At 50.4% G+C, this 17,622-nt stretch overlaps 2 protein-coding genes across 9 annotated transcripts in view; one reads left to right on the top strand and one right to left on the bottom strand.

Moving 5' to 3' along the window:
- The window catches only part of HABP2 (hyaluronan binding protein 2), a 32,718-nt gene extending 26,420 nt beyond the window's left edge, over positions 1–6,298 (top strand). The window contains exons 10-13 of the mRNA XM_025881006.2: positions 777–919; positions 1,689–1,823; positions 3,176–3,321; positions 5,703–6,298. Coding sequence (XP_025736791.1) covers positions 777–919; positions 1,689–1,823; positions 3,176–3,321; positions 5,703–5,867 — 589 coding nt within the window. The 3' untranslated portion in view covers positions 5,868–6,298. The remainder of the gene's footprint in view (positions 1–776; positions 920–1,688; positions 1,824–3,175; positions 3,322–5,702) is intronic.
- The window catches only part of NRAP (nebulin related anchoring protein), a 70,189-nt gene continuing 58,756 nt past the window's right edge, over positions 6,190–17,622 (bottom strand). For 7 of the 8 annotated variants that reach the window (XM_073904179.1, XM_073904185.1, XM_073904181.1 and 4 more), the window contains 7 exons: positions 15,247–15,351; positions 14,368–14,466; positions 12,976–13,080; positions 9,560–9,667; positions 8,041–8,352; positions 7,133–7,264; positions 6,190–6,549 (listed from right to left, as the gene is read on the bottom strand). In XM_073904179.1, coding sequence (XP_073760280.1) covers positions 6,445–6,549; positions 7,133–7,264; positions 8,041–8,352; positions 9,560–9,667; positions 12,976–13,080; positions 14,368–14,466; positions 15,247–15,351 — 966 coding nt within the window. In that variant the 3' untranslated portion in view covers positions 6,190–6,444. The remainder of the gene's footprint in view (positions 6,550–7,132; positions 7,265–8,040; positions 8,353–9,559; positions 9,668–12,975; positions 13,081–14,367; positions 14,467–15,246; positions 15,352–17,622) is intronic. The other variant, XM_073904183.1, reaches the window with a different exon arrangement.

Below are 17,622 nucleotides of genomic sequence, written 5' to 3'. Positions count from 1 at the left end.
ACCAACTGAGCCACCCAGGCACCCGAAAAAGTTGATCGTTATTCTCATTTCATAAACAAGGACCCTGGGTCTTGGGAAGGTTTAGCACCTTGAGTAAAGTCATGTGGAAAGTCAGTAGGTAAATGGGATATGAACCCAGACTGACCTGTTTCCTTAACCTCTCCAGTCTTGCCCTGAACAGAGAAAAATAGCATGCTCCCTATTTGATGCCATTACTATGAACCTCCTGGTGTTGTGTGTCTTCAGCCATGACTCCTATTTGGCCTAGAGAAGCCAGCACCTACTGAGCAGCTGAATTACCACCACTCCCCTGAGTTCCCCAAATTCATGGTCAGAGCTAGTCCCATGTAGCCCAGGTTTTGGTGGCAACCTTGAAGGTCTTCCTATCCAGCATCATTAAACAATTTCTTCTGGGATTCTTCAAACATGCAAACATTAGCCTCCACAAAGAATAGTTGTTCAAGAAGTTAATTGGCTGCTCTTTAGCAAATCCCAGGGGGAATGGGAGGTCTCTCTCTCTCTCTCTCTCTCTCTCTCTCTCTCTCTCTCAGGAAATGTGGGATATATGTTACAGCTTGCATTTGGAGACCATGTTTCCTCACATTTTCTTACTTGGACCACACAGCAGAGTTCTGTGAGCAAGATGACAGTTATAGATGAGGATGCCAAGGTTGCAGAAGGTCGGGTCATTTGTCCAAGGTCATAGCTCACTGGGAGCAGAGCCAGGGCTTAACTTCAGTCTCTCAAATACCAGACCATTTTACCTTCCCTTGCAGCATAAAAACTAAACATCTGAAAGTGGTGTTAGGGGACCAGGACCTGAAGAAGACAGAATTCCATGAGCAGAGATTCGAGGTGGAGAAGATTTTCAAGTACAGCCACTATAATGAAAGAGAAGAGATTCCCCACAATGATATTGGCAAGTCTCCTCTATGGTGGATCTCCCATGGGTCTTGTCCTGGGTAGATTTCATTACTGATGGAAAGCTGAGGTTTGGTTCTAGAAGGTGCTTTTATCTTTTTGGTCCCTCATAGACTCTATAAGATAGAGAATTTATTCCAGAGCCCTTTAGTTTTAAAGGTCTGTGTTGATGTTATCAATAAATGAGGGGAAGAGGTGCTAGCAAGGTAGTATTGTGGAAGGAACCCAGCCTTGAATCCCAGCACCCACCCTTACGAGCTGGCTTCACTTCTCCAAGCCTCAGCCCCTCTTCTATAAAATGGATATGCTGGTGTACAGCACTCAACTTCCTGTGTGTTAAGTGACTTGATGTGCATGTGTCCCCATGTACATCTGGCATCTGGTAGGTGCTCGGATGTAGACGCAATGATGTTAAGCTGCCGGCTGCTCAGTGTGTACTCCAGCTCTCCATTCCTGGGATCTGTATCTTCCTCTCATGCGGGAGCACTCCTTCCTCAGTATCTTTTTTTTTTTCCTTCTTGAAGACTGTTCTTTAAAAAAATGGATTATAAATGATTTCAAACTCCACTATTATTTTTCGGTATTACACTCAGCCTGAAGTGTGACTCCTTCCCAGTTGGAAGTTAAAAGAATGCAGTAGCCGAGGAGCAAGGCATTCGTTTTTTAGGCACTAGGAGTGGGGCTTTGCAATGTCTACCTCCTGATCAAGTTGAAGCTAATGACAGAGAGGATATCATCATTCATTTCCTCTTTCTCTCCTTACCTAGCTTTGCTCAAGCTAAAGCCAGTGGATGGTCACTGTGCTTTGGAATCCAAATATGTGAAGACCGTATGTTTGCCCCATAGCGTTTTCCCATCTGGGACTGAGTGCCACATCTCTGGCTGGGGTGTGACAGAAACAGGTGAGTCTGGCCATGCATTCTCCTGAGACCCAGGTGAGTTGCATTAACTAGAGAAGAAAGGGATCAAACTCGATATCCCCTCTGAACTTAGAATCAGTGTTCCATTGAAGGTGTATTACAAAAAGGAAGAGATTGCCTTATGGCTAAATCTCTAGATAAATCTCATCACTTCCAAGGAGCCTTCCCTGATCTTTCTATCTGTCCCTGTCCCCTACCTTGACTTCCATCAAGCATTGATCCTGTATCCACAGAGATCTCTCTCCTTCCCTTGGTAGACTGGAAAGAGGATAGATTATAAAGAAGATGGGTTTGGCATCAGACTGGTGTTGGGTTCTTGGCTTTGTCACTTGGACAGCTGAGTTTTAGTTCCTCCATAACCACACTTATCTCCTAGGTTTGGAATCATGATAATAGGAGCTGATAGAATTCCACGGAGATATTCACTTAGTCAGCCCCTGGAGGGCAGGGTCCACGTTCGTTCATCTGTTTCCTCTGGAGTGCTTTGCTCAGGGGTCTCCACATTGTAGGCATTCTATAAATTTTCTTAAACCAAGCTATTGATTTGTCTCTAGGATGCAGTCTTATCTAAAAAAGTAACCACAGGATCAATTTCCTCATGTGCTGACAAGATTATATTCTCTAACATACGAAATCCAGAGGCGTATTTCAAGTCTTTCTCAAATACTCAAAATAGATCTCTCTGTCCCCCAAATCTTCCCCTTAATAATGGAAAGCAAGAAACACTTTAAATAGACCTGTATTCGTGAAGAAAATGAAATGTAATACACAAATTTGTCAGAAGGCTTTTGGGAAAGATTTCGGGTTAATCAGATGTAAGGTTAGCCAGAGGCCAGTCTTCATAGGGATCTTCACTGTCGTGCACCTAAACCTTTCAATATCACCGTGCTGACCAGAGCACATTGAGCAGAACAGAGGATCCTCAGGGGAAGAAATCTCTGCTCTGGGAAGTAGGTAATCTAGAGGAGCAACGCATCCATCATTAGGAATCTACCGTGTGCCAGCCCTCTGCTAGGAAATTTAAAAAATGGTTTAAGACACTATCCCTACCCTTCTGACCTGATGGTCTAGCTGGGGAGACAGAAGAGGGAATAAATGATTCTTTTCTCCACTGAGATAAGCACAAAACAGAAGGTCTATAAAACCATGGGGAAGACTGGAGGCTAAGAGCCTCCATCCTTGAAAGATGAGGCTCCTCTGCCCATCTCCTGGAAAAACCTTCCTTTCTGAGTTCAGACCTGTGGCCATATTCTTATCAATGCCCCTACCATCTTCTGGTGGGGCAGGTGTCCTCCGGGTCCCCACAGTGGTGACTTCTTTTCTCTACCCCACAGGGGAAGGATCCCGCCAGCTCCTGGATGCCAAGGTCAAGCTGATTGCCAACGCTTTGTGCAACTCCCATCAACTCTATGACCACATGATCGATGACAGCATGATTTGTGCAGGAAACCTTCAGAAGCCTGGGAAAGACTCATGCCAGGTCAGAGATTCCAAATGGCACTTGGAGAAGGAGACATAGGCGGGAGCTTACATTGGGCAGAGGCCAGACTGAGAGCCCCTGGCTGGGAGGGCCAGTTTGGAGGCCCACCTGCCATAAAGCTAAGGCACAGGCAGGCACACCTGTCCTCTGGCAAACTGGCATCCACATCCATCCGGGAAGATCCAGCATTGTAACTGTAGTGGCCGCTTTGCCTGCTTTGTCTAAGTTAATTCTCATGACACTGGTGAAGGGGATGTCATCATCACAAGTCATAGATGCTTGGAGAAATGATCTTGGCCCACAGCACTTGGCTGGTTGAGTGGCAGAGCGGGGGTTTACTTCACTGTGTTTAAACATGAAGATGTTGCTTCTGGCCTTAGTACTGGGCAGCGTGGCTGAAAATCCCAACAAGGAGCTATCCAAAGGACCAGTGGCTAGAAGGAGAAAGATGACAGGCCCAGAGAATTCGTAATAATAGTAACTAAACATCAGGATCTGTATGTTTGTGCCTGTGTACGTGAGAGAGAGACAGAGAGACAGAGATGGGGGTGGGGATTCAGCCCTAACACACTAAGTGGCTGAGTGGTTCCTCAGCCTACCTGACATCCCCCCCAACCCAGTCTAGGACTTTTGGGGACCCCAAGCCACAGAGGCCTGTGGTGACTCAGAGGCTGCAGGACAGGGAGATGGGGGAGGCTCCATCTACTGGTGCTGAAGTGACCTCAAGCCTTTACCCCAAGTCAGAGACCAGGCCCCATGGTCTCTCTCTCTCTGTAGGGGTCACATCTCACAGAGACATCCTTCCTAGACTCCCAAGAACACCTAAGTTTAGAATTTTCTGCCTAACGTCCTCATAAATCACCCAACTGTCTTGGAAACCCCAGCGTGGACACACTCAAACCTCAGCTCCCCCCTCACAAAGGGGCCCAACAGTGACCTGCCAGCCTCGAGCTGGGGTGGGAAATCACCGTCACTCTCTCTAAGGTTTGTGGCTCTGCTGGGACCCTCTGTCCCTGCCCAAGGGGCTGCAGAGATCCACCTCCTCAAAGGAGGGTCGGGCTGATGGGTGTGATTTGTCTGAAGCCCCTGGAAGATGAGTAAGAAAACAGATCATTCTGTCCTCTAGGTATTTTGAAGGCTTCGCTTGCAGGCTTTGGAAACAGACAGTCATGGGTTTGAATCCTGGTTCTTCCACTTCGTGACTTTTGTCAATCACTGAATTGTTTCGTCAGCTCGGGCTGCTCTAACAAATCCTCATAGACCGGCTTAAACAGCACAGATGTCTTTCTCCCAGTTCTGGAGGCTGGCTGTCCAGATCAGGGTGTCAGTGTGGTCCAGCTCCAGGGGGCGCCCTCTCCCGGTTACAGACAGCTGATTCCTCCTTGTGACCTCACAAGGGGGAAAGAGTCGGCTACCTCTGTGGGGTCCCTTTCAGCAGGGCACTAATCCCATGCATGAGGGCTCCACCTCATCTCCTCTCAAACGCCCCACCCACTGATACTGTCACATTGGGGAATTAGGCTTCAACATCAGTATTTGGGGGGAACACATTCAATTCATTATACTGAAATAATTCTCCAATCTCGGGTGCCTCATCTGTAAAAACGAAATAACGTATGCATAAAATCCTAAGGTGTGGGTGTGGCTAAGATTCAAAGAGACAATTCGCTGTAAATCCTCTCAGCTGCCGGTGTGAGCAGTGGGGCGTGGTGAGAGCTGCCCCTTCCCACCACCCTCCTCCTGCCACTTTAGCTGCAGCTCAGTATGAACCAGGCATGTACTTTACAAACATTAATCTGCACAGGAGCCGGGGCAGGGTTGGGGGAGGTCTGTTGCTCTCCACAGTTCACCACGTGAGAAACTGAGGCCCACTTGGCGAGCATCCGCCGACCTGGTTTGGAACCAAGAAGACCTAACCCCTTAGGACCATGTTGAACATTTAGGCTGTGCTGTCTCTGAGCCCTGTCCTCCCCACCCTGTGTGTGCCCTGCGGGTCCTGGGAGGGCTCTATCCAAACAGGGTACCACCCCCCGACCCTGCAGGAATGGGAAGTTGGGGGCCCCTGAGAACTCGCTGTGTGACTACGAGTCATGACTAAGAGTGTGGAAGTAGGGGTGTGACAGTCCTGGACAGGGGTCCAGTCCTGTGGCTTCTCTGCCAAGCCCTCATGGACTCAGGGGCCTACGGTGGTATTCACTTCTCTCCCTTCAGAGCTCTGTGTCTGAGAAAGCTTCAGAAGAGCCCTGCCTCCACTTCCCAGAGAAACCCACTGGGGCAATGTCACCCCATCGCCCCCTGGCATCTCCTCATGGAAGGTGGAGGGTGTCTCTGAATGTATTCTGATTCACAAAGCTGAACTCATGTGTCTTTTTTCCCCCTAGGGTGACTCTGGAGGCCCTCTGACCTGTGAGAAGAATGGTACCTACTATATCTATGGGATAGTGAGCTGGGGCCTGGAATGTGGGAAGAAGCCAGGAGTCTACACCCAAGTTACCAAATTCCTGAATTGGATCAAAGCCACCATCCAAAAGGAGGGTAGCTTCTAAGGTGTCTTCTGAACCTGAGAGCCCGTTGTCCCGAACACCCAGACAAGGCCAGGCCTCATGGGCAGCCCTGGACACCCTGGGAGCCCCCAGGAGGCCATATAGCCAAGTGCCCATGCTCTGAGCAGAGACAACGGCCACCCAGCCTGGGGCGCCCTGAACCAGCATGTCCACCGCTTTATCAGGCTGCCTTGTGGGTAACCCAAGACATGCCAGAATCAACCCAATAGATACTTTGTTGGCTTCCCTTCAAGAAAATCACAGACCACCTTCACCTCAGACATTTGCAAACGCGGGATTTCAGAACAACCAGAGCCAGTGGGAGTCACCTTTACATCTTCATTCCTCATCCCAGACACCCAAGGAACGCAACAGAACTGGCCACCCACGTCCAGGATCAGACGGGGGACCAAAAATACAATATTCTCCGTGGCTTTCTGAGAGTCGTTGTTTTAGTAAAGGCGGCTCGGGGACGGGCTGGTGCATGGCTTTTTCAGCTCGCTGGAAGGGAAGCATGTCTCCGGTGGGCACATTTCCTCCTGAGCCTCTTTCCCAAGAGTCCTGGGTGGATGCTGCTTACTCACAACAGCAGAGCCTTCCTCCTGTTGACGTGCAGAATCTCAGTGGCATCTGGGTTCACGTCCCCCCTCTGATTATCTGTGGGCTCCACAGCCTCTGGCCCCCCCTGCAGAAATCAAACATACCTCCCTGAGTCAGAATGAAGCTTCCGCCCGGCTCCCACAGGATGAACCGCCTCAGATGCCCCCGGAGCATTTCAAATGCTCCCCCTCCCCTGCCCTTCCCTTCCTGCATCCTCCCCAAGAGAAAGGATCCTGGAGGCAAGAAGGAGAAAGAAGCAAAGCCAATCTCTCATTTAGACGTGGCGTCTTTCTTCTGAACAAAGTAGGGTTCAAAACCCAGACTGTTGCAGCCAGCGAGTCCCTGACCCTTTCTGTGGATGTAATGAGCTAGCGGTGAGCACAGCCTGGGCGGCCGTGGCCCGCGACTGAAGGGGCCCCGGTAGGCTTGTCTCCACACAGCTAATGGCTGAGACTTCAGAGAAAACCCTGCAGGAAGTTTAACCCTGGTGTCATCCGCCTGGTCATCTCAGACCCATGAAATTAGGTGCCTTGCTCCAGCTAGCTGCATTTCACACTTCTTTAGAGCCGGCTGACCTTCGGCCAAAAATAAAGTTTGAAAAGAAACAATGAGTTTGCCTCTCCCCCACGGCCTTGCCAGCTGGGGTGGGTTTGCGACGGGCTACTCACAGAAGCCCCCCGGAGACCCAGGCCCCTCGCCTTGGCCAGTTCTGCCGCCCGCCGAGCCATTTCCACTTTGTAGGAGCCGGGAGGTGTCCAGCCGATACCTCTGGTCAGGTTCAAGTCTGATTTGTACTTGACCTTAGGGGACAGAGGAAAGCAAGAACAGGAGGTCAGTGGGGCCTGGGGTGGTTTGGCCACAGTGTGGCTCTGTGGGATGGAGCATATGTCCCTGTCAGTAAAGCCAGGACAAGGGGGGCAAACTCCGCCCAAACAGAGGCTCCCTGGCACGGAGGGCCCGATGTGCTGTGAGCTGGGCCGGCATGTCGCTGGGCTTTGCATCTTCCCACTCAAGTAACAGGAGCCATACTGGGGGCGGAGGGTGGGGAGGATCCGTTCAAGTCTCAGCTTCCACCTCAACTCACTCTGTGGCCTCAGGAAAGCCATTTCCCTTCTCTGGGCTTCAGCTGCCTCCCAGGGAAAGAGCAAGGACTGAGTCAGGTAACTGCTAAGACCTCTCAGAAACAGTATGGCAGAACCATCGAGAGCTTGAGCTCTCACATCAAGCCAAATGGGGTTCGTATCCCAGGCCTGCCACCTATTTGCCGGGTGATCTTGAGTCAGTTCCCTAAGCTCTCCAGGCCTCTGGTTCCTCATCTGTAAAATGGGGCAGGGATGGGCTGCTGTGGGAGCATGTCCATGGCATGGTGCTTGGGAAAGTATTTGGCACCGAGCCTGGCCCACGGTAAAGACTCCATAAACTGCAATTATTATTCCTTCTGGCACTGCGGTGTTAGGTCTCCTGGATTCTGTCTCAGCCCAGATCCCCCCACCCCCCACTGAAGGTCACGTGGGTCATGTGGGATGCGCCGTGATGGCTGAGGCAGCGGAGGAAGGGTCTCAGCCAGGTGGCTCACATCACTCTGCAGCTGGTGGGCCTTCTGCGCGTGCTTCAGGCCCAGCTGCTCGGGGTCGCAGGTGGGCTGGGCTGGGGGCTGCCTATAGCGCAGGTTGCTGGCCAGCTGCTGGCTCCTCCTGGCCTGGAGGAAGCTGGGCTGGTCCGGGCGGCTGTGGAACTGGGCCCGAGTCCTGGCAAAGTCCTTCTTGTACTCGTTGTCACTGTGCAGTTTGCTGACGCTGAGGAAATGCCTCATCCTTGGGTCGTCGCTGACGCTGCGGTAACCAATGTGCAGGCCCCGGTCCCGCAGAAAGGCCTCTTTATACAGGAACTGCAGGTCAGAGAAGCAGAGATGGGGCGCGGGGGCCTGCCTCCCCTCCTGGGCCAGCCCACAGGATTCTCAGCAGGAAGTTCAATGGCGGGGTAAGAACACATCTTTGGATTCAGGTAGACCTCGGATCTAGATCTCCCTCTGCTACCTTCTAGCTGTGTGGCCTGGGGCCAGTTACGGAGTCTCTCTGAGCCTCAGTTTCCCCTCCTGATAAAATGGGAGAACGAGCCTCCAACCCATGGGACACGGAGCGGATTCAACGAGATGGGGGCTGAGCTTCAGGTTCGTGCCCACCGAGTGGCGGCTATGGGTATTAAGGCTGCTGTAATGAATAATCCAACAGGAAGAGAAATGTGCCCACTCTCTCAGCAGCCACTCTTCCTTTGATTCTTCCCGGCTTACAGGGGCCCCGTCCAGGGTTCCTCAAACCATCTCTAGGGAAGAATCAGATTCATTTTGTTTTGCTTTTTAAATTTCCAATCCATCAAAGTCCCATAGGTGGTTCTACTGCATCTGATTAGTATGTAGTGGTAACACCCAAACCAGCCCTGCTCCAGAGGAGTCCACCGGGCACAGGCTTGGTTGTCACAACGGCTAGTTGCTAAAAATGTTTCCAAATGCTTGTTCTTGATTTCTGGACTGACTGTGGGCAGATACAAGCTATTCATGAGTGATCCATGATCTACCTTCTTCTTCCATAAAAATGGCTGCCATGCTTTGAACACCTGTTATTTGCATGACACTGTGAACCATTTTGTTTTCAGTCCTCCATTGATCCTAGGAGATGAAAATTATATCCCTATTTCACAGATGTAGAAATCTGCGTTCAGAGGATGTAAGCAACTTGCCCAACACCACACGGCCGAGTCCTAAGTGACTGAGCCAGGATTTGGACTCAAAATCAATCTAAGGGAAAAGTTCAATCTCTTTCTACCCTGTCACGCTGCACTTCAGCTAGAAGTCCCTTTATTGTGGATTGACACATCAGTCAAATGTTAGTTCACTTCTAGGTACACATATGTCAACTTTTAAGAGTGTCCTCCCCAATCTGAAATTTCTGGCTAAGCTTCTAGAAAATGAGGCCTATTTTTAATTTCATTTGAAATACTTGTTCAGTTTTGGGTTCCTGGTGGTTTGCTTTTCAACAGAACTGGGAAAAGCAGTCAAACCCACAAGTGACAGAGGGAGAGAGAGCCTGAGGTCTTACATCACTGGCGATCTCCCTGGACGCCCGGGCGGTCTGGAATGGGATGGCGTCGAGCCTGAAGTCATAGCCGCCAGCCCGGGTCTGTTCCCAAGAATTTCTGTAGGCTTTCTAGATGGGGAAAACAGAGAAATGAGTGAGCAGGGAGTGAGAACTCCACACCTGGCATGTTGTTAGTTCTGAGCAGGAACGAACGCATACCCTCCGCCCTGCAGGTGTCCAAGGACAGAGCCATGGCCCCACATCTGTCCCGAGGACCTCCCCAAGCTCTGGGACTGGTGGGACTGGCCACGAAGGGCTCAGCTCTAAGCTCCTGGCCTGAGCATCAGGCCCTGCTCGGATGGGTCTGTGGTCTGTGAGTCTGGCTCCTTTGCTATATCCTGTTGGTACCAGCCCCCACTCCTTCCTGTCTTTGCATTCACTTCCAGTGCCTCGGGTTTGCAGCTTCTAGGTGCCAGAACTCGAAGTTCAAGAACGCTGCTTCTTCCCTCATGCTGAAAGCACTATTCCTTGAGTCCTGGCACCCATGAGTTTGTTAGCTCCAACGACTTCCCAGGGGCCCCTCGGCTACTTTTGAAGCTGTGTCACACCATCGTAATGAAGCGTGCCGCCTCCCATAGGCACGCCCCTGGTGCCCACACGGAGGGAAGAGCCTTCACCTGAATTAAATTGATTGCCAAGAACCTGACTGAGTTCCTGACCCATGTATTTCACATCTTCCTCTTTCATTTTTTTCCCTTTTGAAGGCGTTCTCGCACACCCTCCGGGAGTCTGTAATCACATCCTCTTGGTTCTCAGGTAGACCCACGTACCCGAGAGAGCATCAAAATCTCCCATGCCTTCATGTAGCTAATATTTTTTTTTTTCAGCATAAGGGAATGGCTCCATGAAAGGAGCCATCTGGAAATCCCAGTGGAGGGCTGTCCTTTATCCAGCCACAGAGAAGGGACACAGCAGGTGAGGCACATTCAGCAGCAGACGACAAAGTGACAGCCCCAGACCGTGTCGGTGGCTCACTCATTCCAAGAGCCACAGCAGGTCAGGAGGCCCCTGAAGAACCTTACTTTTGTCACTTGGAAACAGAGGTCATGGCCGAGGCTCTGTTCTACAGGGCACTGAGGGGACTAAGCAAAGGAAGGATGGCAGATAAAAAAGCAAAGTGCCTCAAACCACCGCACAACTGGGCCTGGAACCAGAGGGGCCCACAGAGAAGGAGCCAGGCGCGGCAGAGCACCACATTGTTATGTACTGCCATCCATCACCTTCACCTTCATCATCGCCTCCAACTCCGACATCCAATGCCATCAACCACGAGCCAAATACCTGCTGTGTTCAGGGGCCTAGAGATACAGGGTCAATGATCGTTGGAGTAATCGCCTCATTGATGGGTCACAAACGGCCCCAAGGATTCGATTTACTGGGTCACCGCCGAGTGGAACAGGCAGGACGGAGGGATCGGTAGACGGGGAGAAACAGTCAGATAATGACAGAGCGACCATCACCTTCAGCATTACGCTCCCTGATATGGTGACCCCACCAATAGCAGTAGATATAGCAAAGAGAGTCCAAGCCCTTAGCATCCTCTGGGAAGGGGACAGTTGGCCCCTTCCTACAAAGGGCCTCCACACTGGACCTTGGCTAGGTAAGGACACCAAACTTTCCTCAGCACCAAACTCCGACGTCACCCCATTCTGGTGTCCAATGCACCCCAGCTTCCGAGCCTCTACGACAGAGGGTCACCTAGCGAGCGTGGCTGAAACTGGGGTTCTCCCCAAGGCGCCGGCTCCCCTTTCTCCCGCTCCTTCTCCCCGTATACTATTTGCTTGATTATGATCACTTCCTCCCTGAGTTTTTTTTATTCTGTTGAGGTTTCTGCCTTGCCACTGGGAGCCTTTAGATTCGGTAGGCTCTTTGATTTGGAGCCCGGGGCGTCCCTCTTCTTTGTCACAGTGGGCGCAGTTTTGTCTTCATCCTCACACATTAGAGTCATTTGATTTTCAGTTATTTCGGCTGCCTTACACATCTCAGTGGCTTTCTTTGCCCAGGAAGGTCACTTTCCCTCCACATCTTCCTCACAGAGCACTTGATCCAATTGTGTGCATTCTCCACGCCCCCGAAGAAGTGCTCTTTCAAAAGAGGTCCATGAGTTCTCCATATCCGCATGCCCCGGCGGCTAATTTCAGCTCCGGGACTCGGCAGACTGGTGTCCCTCGTGAGCCAAAAGATGCTCTGTCACCAGCCCAGGGTGGCCGTCCTCCTTCAGCCGGGGCCCAAATGGACTGGCAGCTTTACCCCAGTTTTCAGGGCTCTGGGCCTCCAATCATGCGGCCCAAGGAGGCCCGGCCTTCCCCCCATCCTCGAAGCACTAATACGATGGATGTTTTGTCCCAGCTCTGCTGAGGGGGAGGTCCCGCTTCCCCCAGATGGAGGTCAGCCCACCCGAGCTGCTCTTCTAAAATTATCGCCTGCACATCCCTCAAAAGCCTCAAATGGGCATAATAACTCATATTTACAAAGCACCATCGCATTCACTGCGTGGGATCCCACAGGGCTTTACAAACGCAACAAACTAATACACACGCTAACTAGAAGGCGCCTCTCGCCGACCCCTGCAAGGCGGCCACCTCTGGGGTGCGCAGGAGCAGCTGCTGATCTGCACGGAGCCCCAGGATACAATGGCCAGGCCAGGGAGGAAAGAATGGCCGGACTCTGGGAGGCCCCGCGCGGCCCCAGGCCGACACACTCAGCCTGTGTGATTCTGATCTGACAGCGGCTTTTGATTCTGCCGCCTGCCTACCTGTTATCCCCGGATCACAGCTTTGCTGGCCGAGCGGCGGCCTATTCTATTACAACCGGGGGCCTCCAACCCCCGCTAACAACAAGCCCGGGTTTAGGAAACAGCATCTTGGTTATGCACGCAAAGGGCAGACATCTAAGGGAAACAGAAGTGTGGAGGCCACCGCCTCACGCACAAAGGAGCCGCTCGTGTTTGTACCCGATGGACGACAATTGTGCGACGAGAAAGTGCCACCATGCCTCCAAAGTCACCCTGCTCTGGGGACTGAGGAGACGTGTCCAGGAAAGAAACGGAGCAGGTGTCTACACCTGCCAGGGCCAGGGGAGCACCTGACTATGGTCTTGGCCGTCACGTCACGCCCAGAACCAGAATTTTCAAGCTGGAAGGAACCACAGGCATTGGTCTGCCCAGCTCCATCCCATTTTCCAGTTGGGGAAACTGAGGCCCAGCGAGGAAAGTGGCTCAGGGTCCCATGTGCGGTCTGTCTCACTCTCGGTCCTGCGTTCTTCCTGTCTCAAGTCCTCCTTCCTGGGACTTTTCTCCCCCCCAACAAATACAATCCAGTCTGGGTGTAGATACATTTGCAGGAGGTGCACGCCACACAAAGCATCACTTCACTTACGTCACTCAGATGTAGTGCGTTGAGGCGGGCTCTGGCGAAATCAGGGTGGTCAGGGACCGGGGTGTATCTGTGCAGGGATTCCGCATCCCCCAACCTGTACAGACGCTGTGGGGGAGACAGGCTCACGGTAAATGCAGAACAGGGGCTGGCTGAGATTATGGGTGAGAAGCAGGCTGCCCCTCCCCACAGGGTGCCCACCGTGGGAGCAGAACTCAGCCCTGCACTCGGAGAGCATCCCTCCAGAACCCACATGCCCAGAGTCGGGTAGGGTTGGCTGGTGGTAAGGAGACCCTGTTTAAAATATTTATCAAGATCTGCTCCAAATGGGCCCCAAACCAACATCCCGGATGGCCACACCTGTGTGGTTTTACAAACAGTATAAGGTGTGGGGCTCTTTCAAGAATCTTTGCAAGTGAGCGTTGTTCAAGCTTTCTACTAGTACCGAGATGTCTTAATGCGCTTATTGCCCGATGTGAATAGTAATAATAAAAAGACACAACCGCTAATGTCTTTTTTTTTTATCCTAAAAGGCCTTCATATGTTTTCAGAAAATTAAAGTTTTCAGAGTCTACCTGGGTCCCAGGAAGACACAATTTTAAAAACTCAAGCTTTCTCTTAGTTGCTATTTTGAGAGCAGTGATCTAAGAGTTGCAAAGAATTTTAGGAAGGGATGGAGTCTCATCTACTTTTAGAGAGGAAAATATAGTACTGAATATTCTGATCCTTTTCCAAATTCAATTTGGGCTTCGCAAACGTGAACCTGTCGGTATATTTGGACTCTGTGTGACCAGGGGTTGGCTTTGTCACTGTGTGTGCAAAATCAAATCCCTTGACAAGGTCAGAGAAAAAATATTTAACTTCCTATACTTCGAAATAAATATAAGGGAGAAGAAATGAGGCTAAATCATACAGAGAGAGTAGAAGCAGAAAAAAGCTTTTAATATAGCTGTTCTTTTTTTTTTCTAACTGGGTTATGTTCAGCTTTTAATTCCATTACCATCTATCAATAATTAAGATGTATCTCATCTAGTGTTTAGTAAAAGATCATCAATAATATGCAGTATTAATATTGTTATAATTATGAATCAAACCATAATATAATTATGAACCAAACCATAATAACCAACCATAAATTGAGGACTTACTACATTCCCCATACTTGCTAAAAGCTTCACATTCATTTATTTATTTAATTCTCATTTAATTCATCTAATCTTATGAAATGGCACTATCATTGCCCTCCTTTCAAATAAGGGAATGGAGGTTAGGAGACAGCAATTAACTGGCCCTAAATCACCCAGGTAGTAGACATCTATCCCAAGCCCGAGCTCTTAAGCCCTGAGTACTGAGCAGCACTACCCACTCCTGGGTTGGTGATGAAAACATACCCACCTCATTGCAGTGCATGTAGCTGTTCTTGGCATGAACCAAGTCTGGGGAGTCAACCACTGTGGTGAACTTGATACTATCTGGTTTCTTACGGTATTTGGTCTGTAAGAGAAAGACACAGATTCCCACGAAACAGTTGAATACCACGCATTTTTCTGAATGCAGCTTCACCCGACCTACTCAGTACCAGGTGTGCTAATGGCACTACTGGAAAACAAGTCTCTCTTCGTAGTGGGTACCTCACAGGGCTCCAAGCTGCCTCTGTGATAAGGAGCATTTTACAAATATTTACTCTCCTGCACAATTCCAAGGCATATCACAATAAAGGAATTCAGTAGAGGGAAGGACTCAGCATCAATGTCCTTGGACCCTGTCCAAGTAAGTCTGGCTACTAAGAGATGGAAGAAGGCAGCACCACCCTTGAAGAGATTTTTCCCCAGGGCAGAATCTCCAGGCCACCAATATGGTGGGCAGTTCGGTAAAGGTGACCATCCTCCTGCAATGTGTAATGCCATCCGAAATCAGATAACCCCAGACACGGGACACTCTGCATAAACTCTGTAGGTGGATGGCAAAATTCTGCCCCCAAGAAAACAATGGGCCAGCTTAGCTCATAACTACCTGATGTACCAACTGAGAATCTTCTAGTGCATCATCTGTCTCTCACTGCCCAGTCTGGAATGACTTGAACTCCCCAGCAAGTGAACTCATTTGGAGGGAAATCTTGTTTTGTCTTGTGATTGGGTTGCAAAAGGCCAGGAAAAATGGTGGGGGTCCAGTGGCCATGGGGCCCTCTTGGGGTTTCCACCCCCTAAGCAGGTTCCCTCCTCAGGAGGAAACAAACAGCAGGTTGCACTTATGGCAGAGTTGGGTGAGTGGTACCTCGCTGATGAGTTCTCCAGCCTTCTTTGCACTCTCCAGCTGCGGGGAGCTCAGTGTCAGCCATCCCGTACCCCTCATGCCCATCGCGTCTGACTTGTAGCGAAACTGCAGACAGAAGATCATCGGTTTTTACCCACAGAGTGCCAGTGACTGTCGGGTTATTTAAAGGTGCTTGATTGGTAATAGCATTTGTATGCATCTTCACCGTAACACGTCGTCGTCTTCATTCGGAGAGCGTTATGCATATCGTTAAGTCAAACCATGTGAGTTTGTGCACTCCGCCAGGAATTAAATAATGGATCATGCAGAAGATCCAAGCAGGCCCCACCTGTGAATGGGCAGGGTTAGAAGCCAAGGTAATGGAGGCACACGATCGCTTAAAGAGTGGAGATCTACACCCGAGCCCAGGCATCAGCCTGGATTATTCTGTTTCCTTCTGGCAGTGAGGCAACTACCTGCCTGCCTGCCTGCCTAAATAGTACAGTTTTACCCACCGTCAGGTGATCAAAGGGCCCAGAGTTCTGGGTCAGACCTGCTGGGGCTCAGAACAAATCGTTTCACCAAAATGTGACTCAGTTTCTCTCTGTGATAGCTGAAGGTCATGACAACCCTTCTGTTCTCATGAGAACACCTGAGAGGCCTTGGGAGCAAAGGTCACTTGATGCGTTGGATCTGGTTTTGTCTGGTGAGGGGGGGGGAGCAAGGGGGCAGAGACAGTGCCAGCAGGACTAAACCACACACACTTAGATACAACCGGCCTACAGCATGTGAGCCATTTTAACATTTTCATGCCTGGATTTACCTCCCCTTCCTGCTGTTGGCTCAGGATTTGCTTATATCACAAAGATGGGCTGGGCCTTATGCATTTTCTTCATTTTAAGGACTCAGAAGATTAGAACTGCAGCAGCATTCCTGGGAGAAAATCCTAAGCGGTGAGTAGGACAATGGGTCTGATTAGGAGTCTCCTAAAATGTTAAATCTTATTACCATTCCACGATCTGCCCACCATTACCTAGGACGAGACAGTCACAGGAATGCTTTTCTTTTCTTTATGGAAATGAGGCATTTTTAAGGGTGGAAAAGGACTCGCTAAGGAAATCTAAAATCTGGATCTAAACGAAGTTGATAGCGTTTCTCTAATTTAGATATAAGCTCTGCTGCAACGCAAAATATCACTCCAGAAACCAGTCTTCTGGCCTTTTTAGTTTCCTTTCATTTCAGGATTCACAGCGTCCCTCACAGCTGGCCTCAAAGAGGGTCCGTTTCTGATCTACTGTCTGCTGGTTAATGCCCCTGTGCAAATTCCACTCTGCCTTCCGACTGGTGAAGGGAGGCATCACTCAGGTTCAGGAGCAGGTTTCAAAACCCCATGTCAGTAAGATTGCTTTGTATGCCACGATCTTTCGGTCTACACCGGCAAAGCTTTTGCCTTCCACTCTGATAAAGAACAGAGAAAATTGGATAAATTTCTAAGTTAGAGAGAATAATCCTACAGGGCCTCTTCACAGCCGGGCCTTGCTCCTTTCATACGCAAGATGAAGTGGGGAGCACTCTTTCAACTTGCCTTTTGTTGAGCTGAACAGTACAATTGCAGGGAAGTCAGAAAGCAAGATGCAGGTTCCCCAAAGATCTGACTGGGCCTCAGACTCTCTTATAAATGGATTGTCTCTTGATATTTCAGCTCCCAGGCCAGGCTTGACTATACACGCAGACCCTAAAAACAACACACCTGCCCCGGACTTCACGATGAAAGAGGGGGAGAGAGGAGGGGAGCCGAGAAGAATCAGCTACCCAAAGATGGTTTTGAAGAAGGATTCTAAGATAATAAGAGACCTCGCATGCTGCCCAACTGCACCTGGCTTCCCCAGATGGCAGTCTTGCTGCTTTCCCTTGTACGGATTATGACCTGGAGGCCACCTTCAGATTCATACGTGGGGTTTCCCGGCACCCCCGTTTTGGAGCACAGGCTGCAGTTTTGGGTCCCCAATTTCCACCAGTGTCAACAACTGGACCCGGAGGAGACCAGGGGAGGAGGTATATTTGTCATATTAATGAGAATCTTTATAATCGCCCTCTTGCAGAAGGCGTGGTTTGCTTTAGACTCATCTCATGCAGGGCTCACACCACCCTGCAAAAGCGGGGTTCCTATACCCGTCTGCAGAACAAGGGCGGTGTTCAAGGGACTGTACAGATTCTCAGAAGAGCCATGGACAGCTGTCCTCTGGGTGTACCAGACAAACAGTCCTTAAGAGAACCCTTAGGAGTCAGAGCGCCTGGGTTCCTAGTCCAGCCACCGGGGGGAGCCAAAGAGCACCAAACCAGGAGTCGGGAGACCAGAGTCCTTTGCCTCTGACTTGCGGGGGGGGGGGGGGGGGG

The sequence above is a fragment of the Callorhinus ursinus genome, unplaced genomic scaffold (genome assembly GCF_003265705.2).
Source record: "Callorhinus ursinus isolate GAN/ISIS: 27379988/994484 unplaced genomic scaffold, GSC_fseal_2.0 scaffold20, whole genome shotgun sequence".
Lineage (NCBI taxonomy): Eukaryota > Metazoa > Chordata > Mammalia > Carnivora > Otariidae > Callorhinus > Callorhinus ursinus.
The sequence above is the reverse complement of the archived record's forward strand: the minus strand, read 5'-3'. Positions and strand labels throughout refer to the sequence as shown.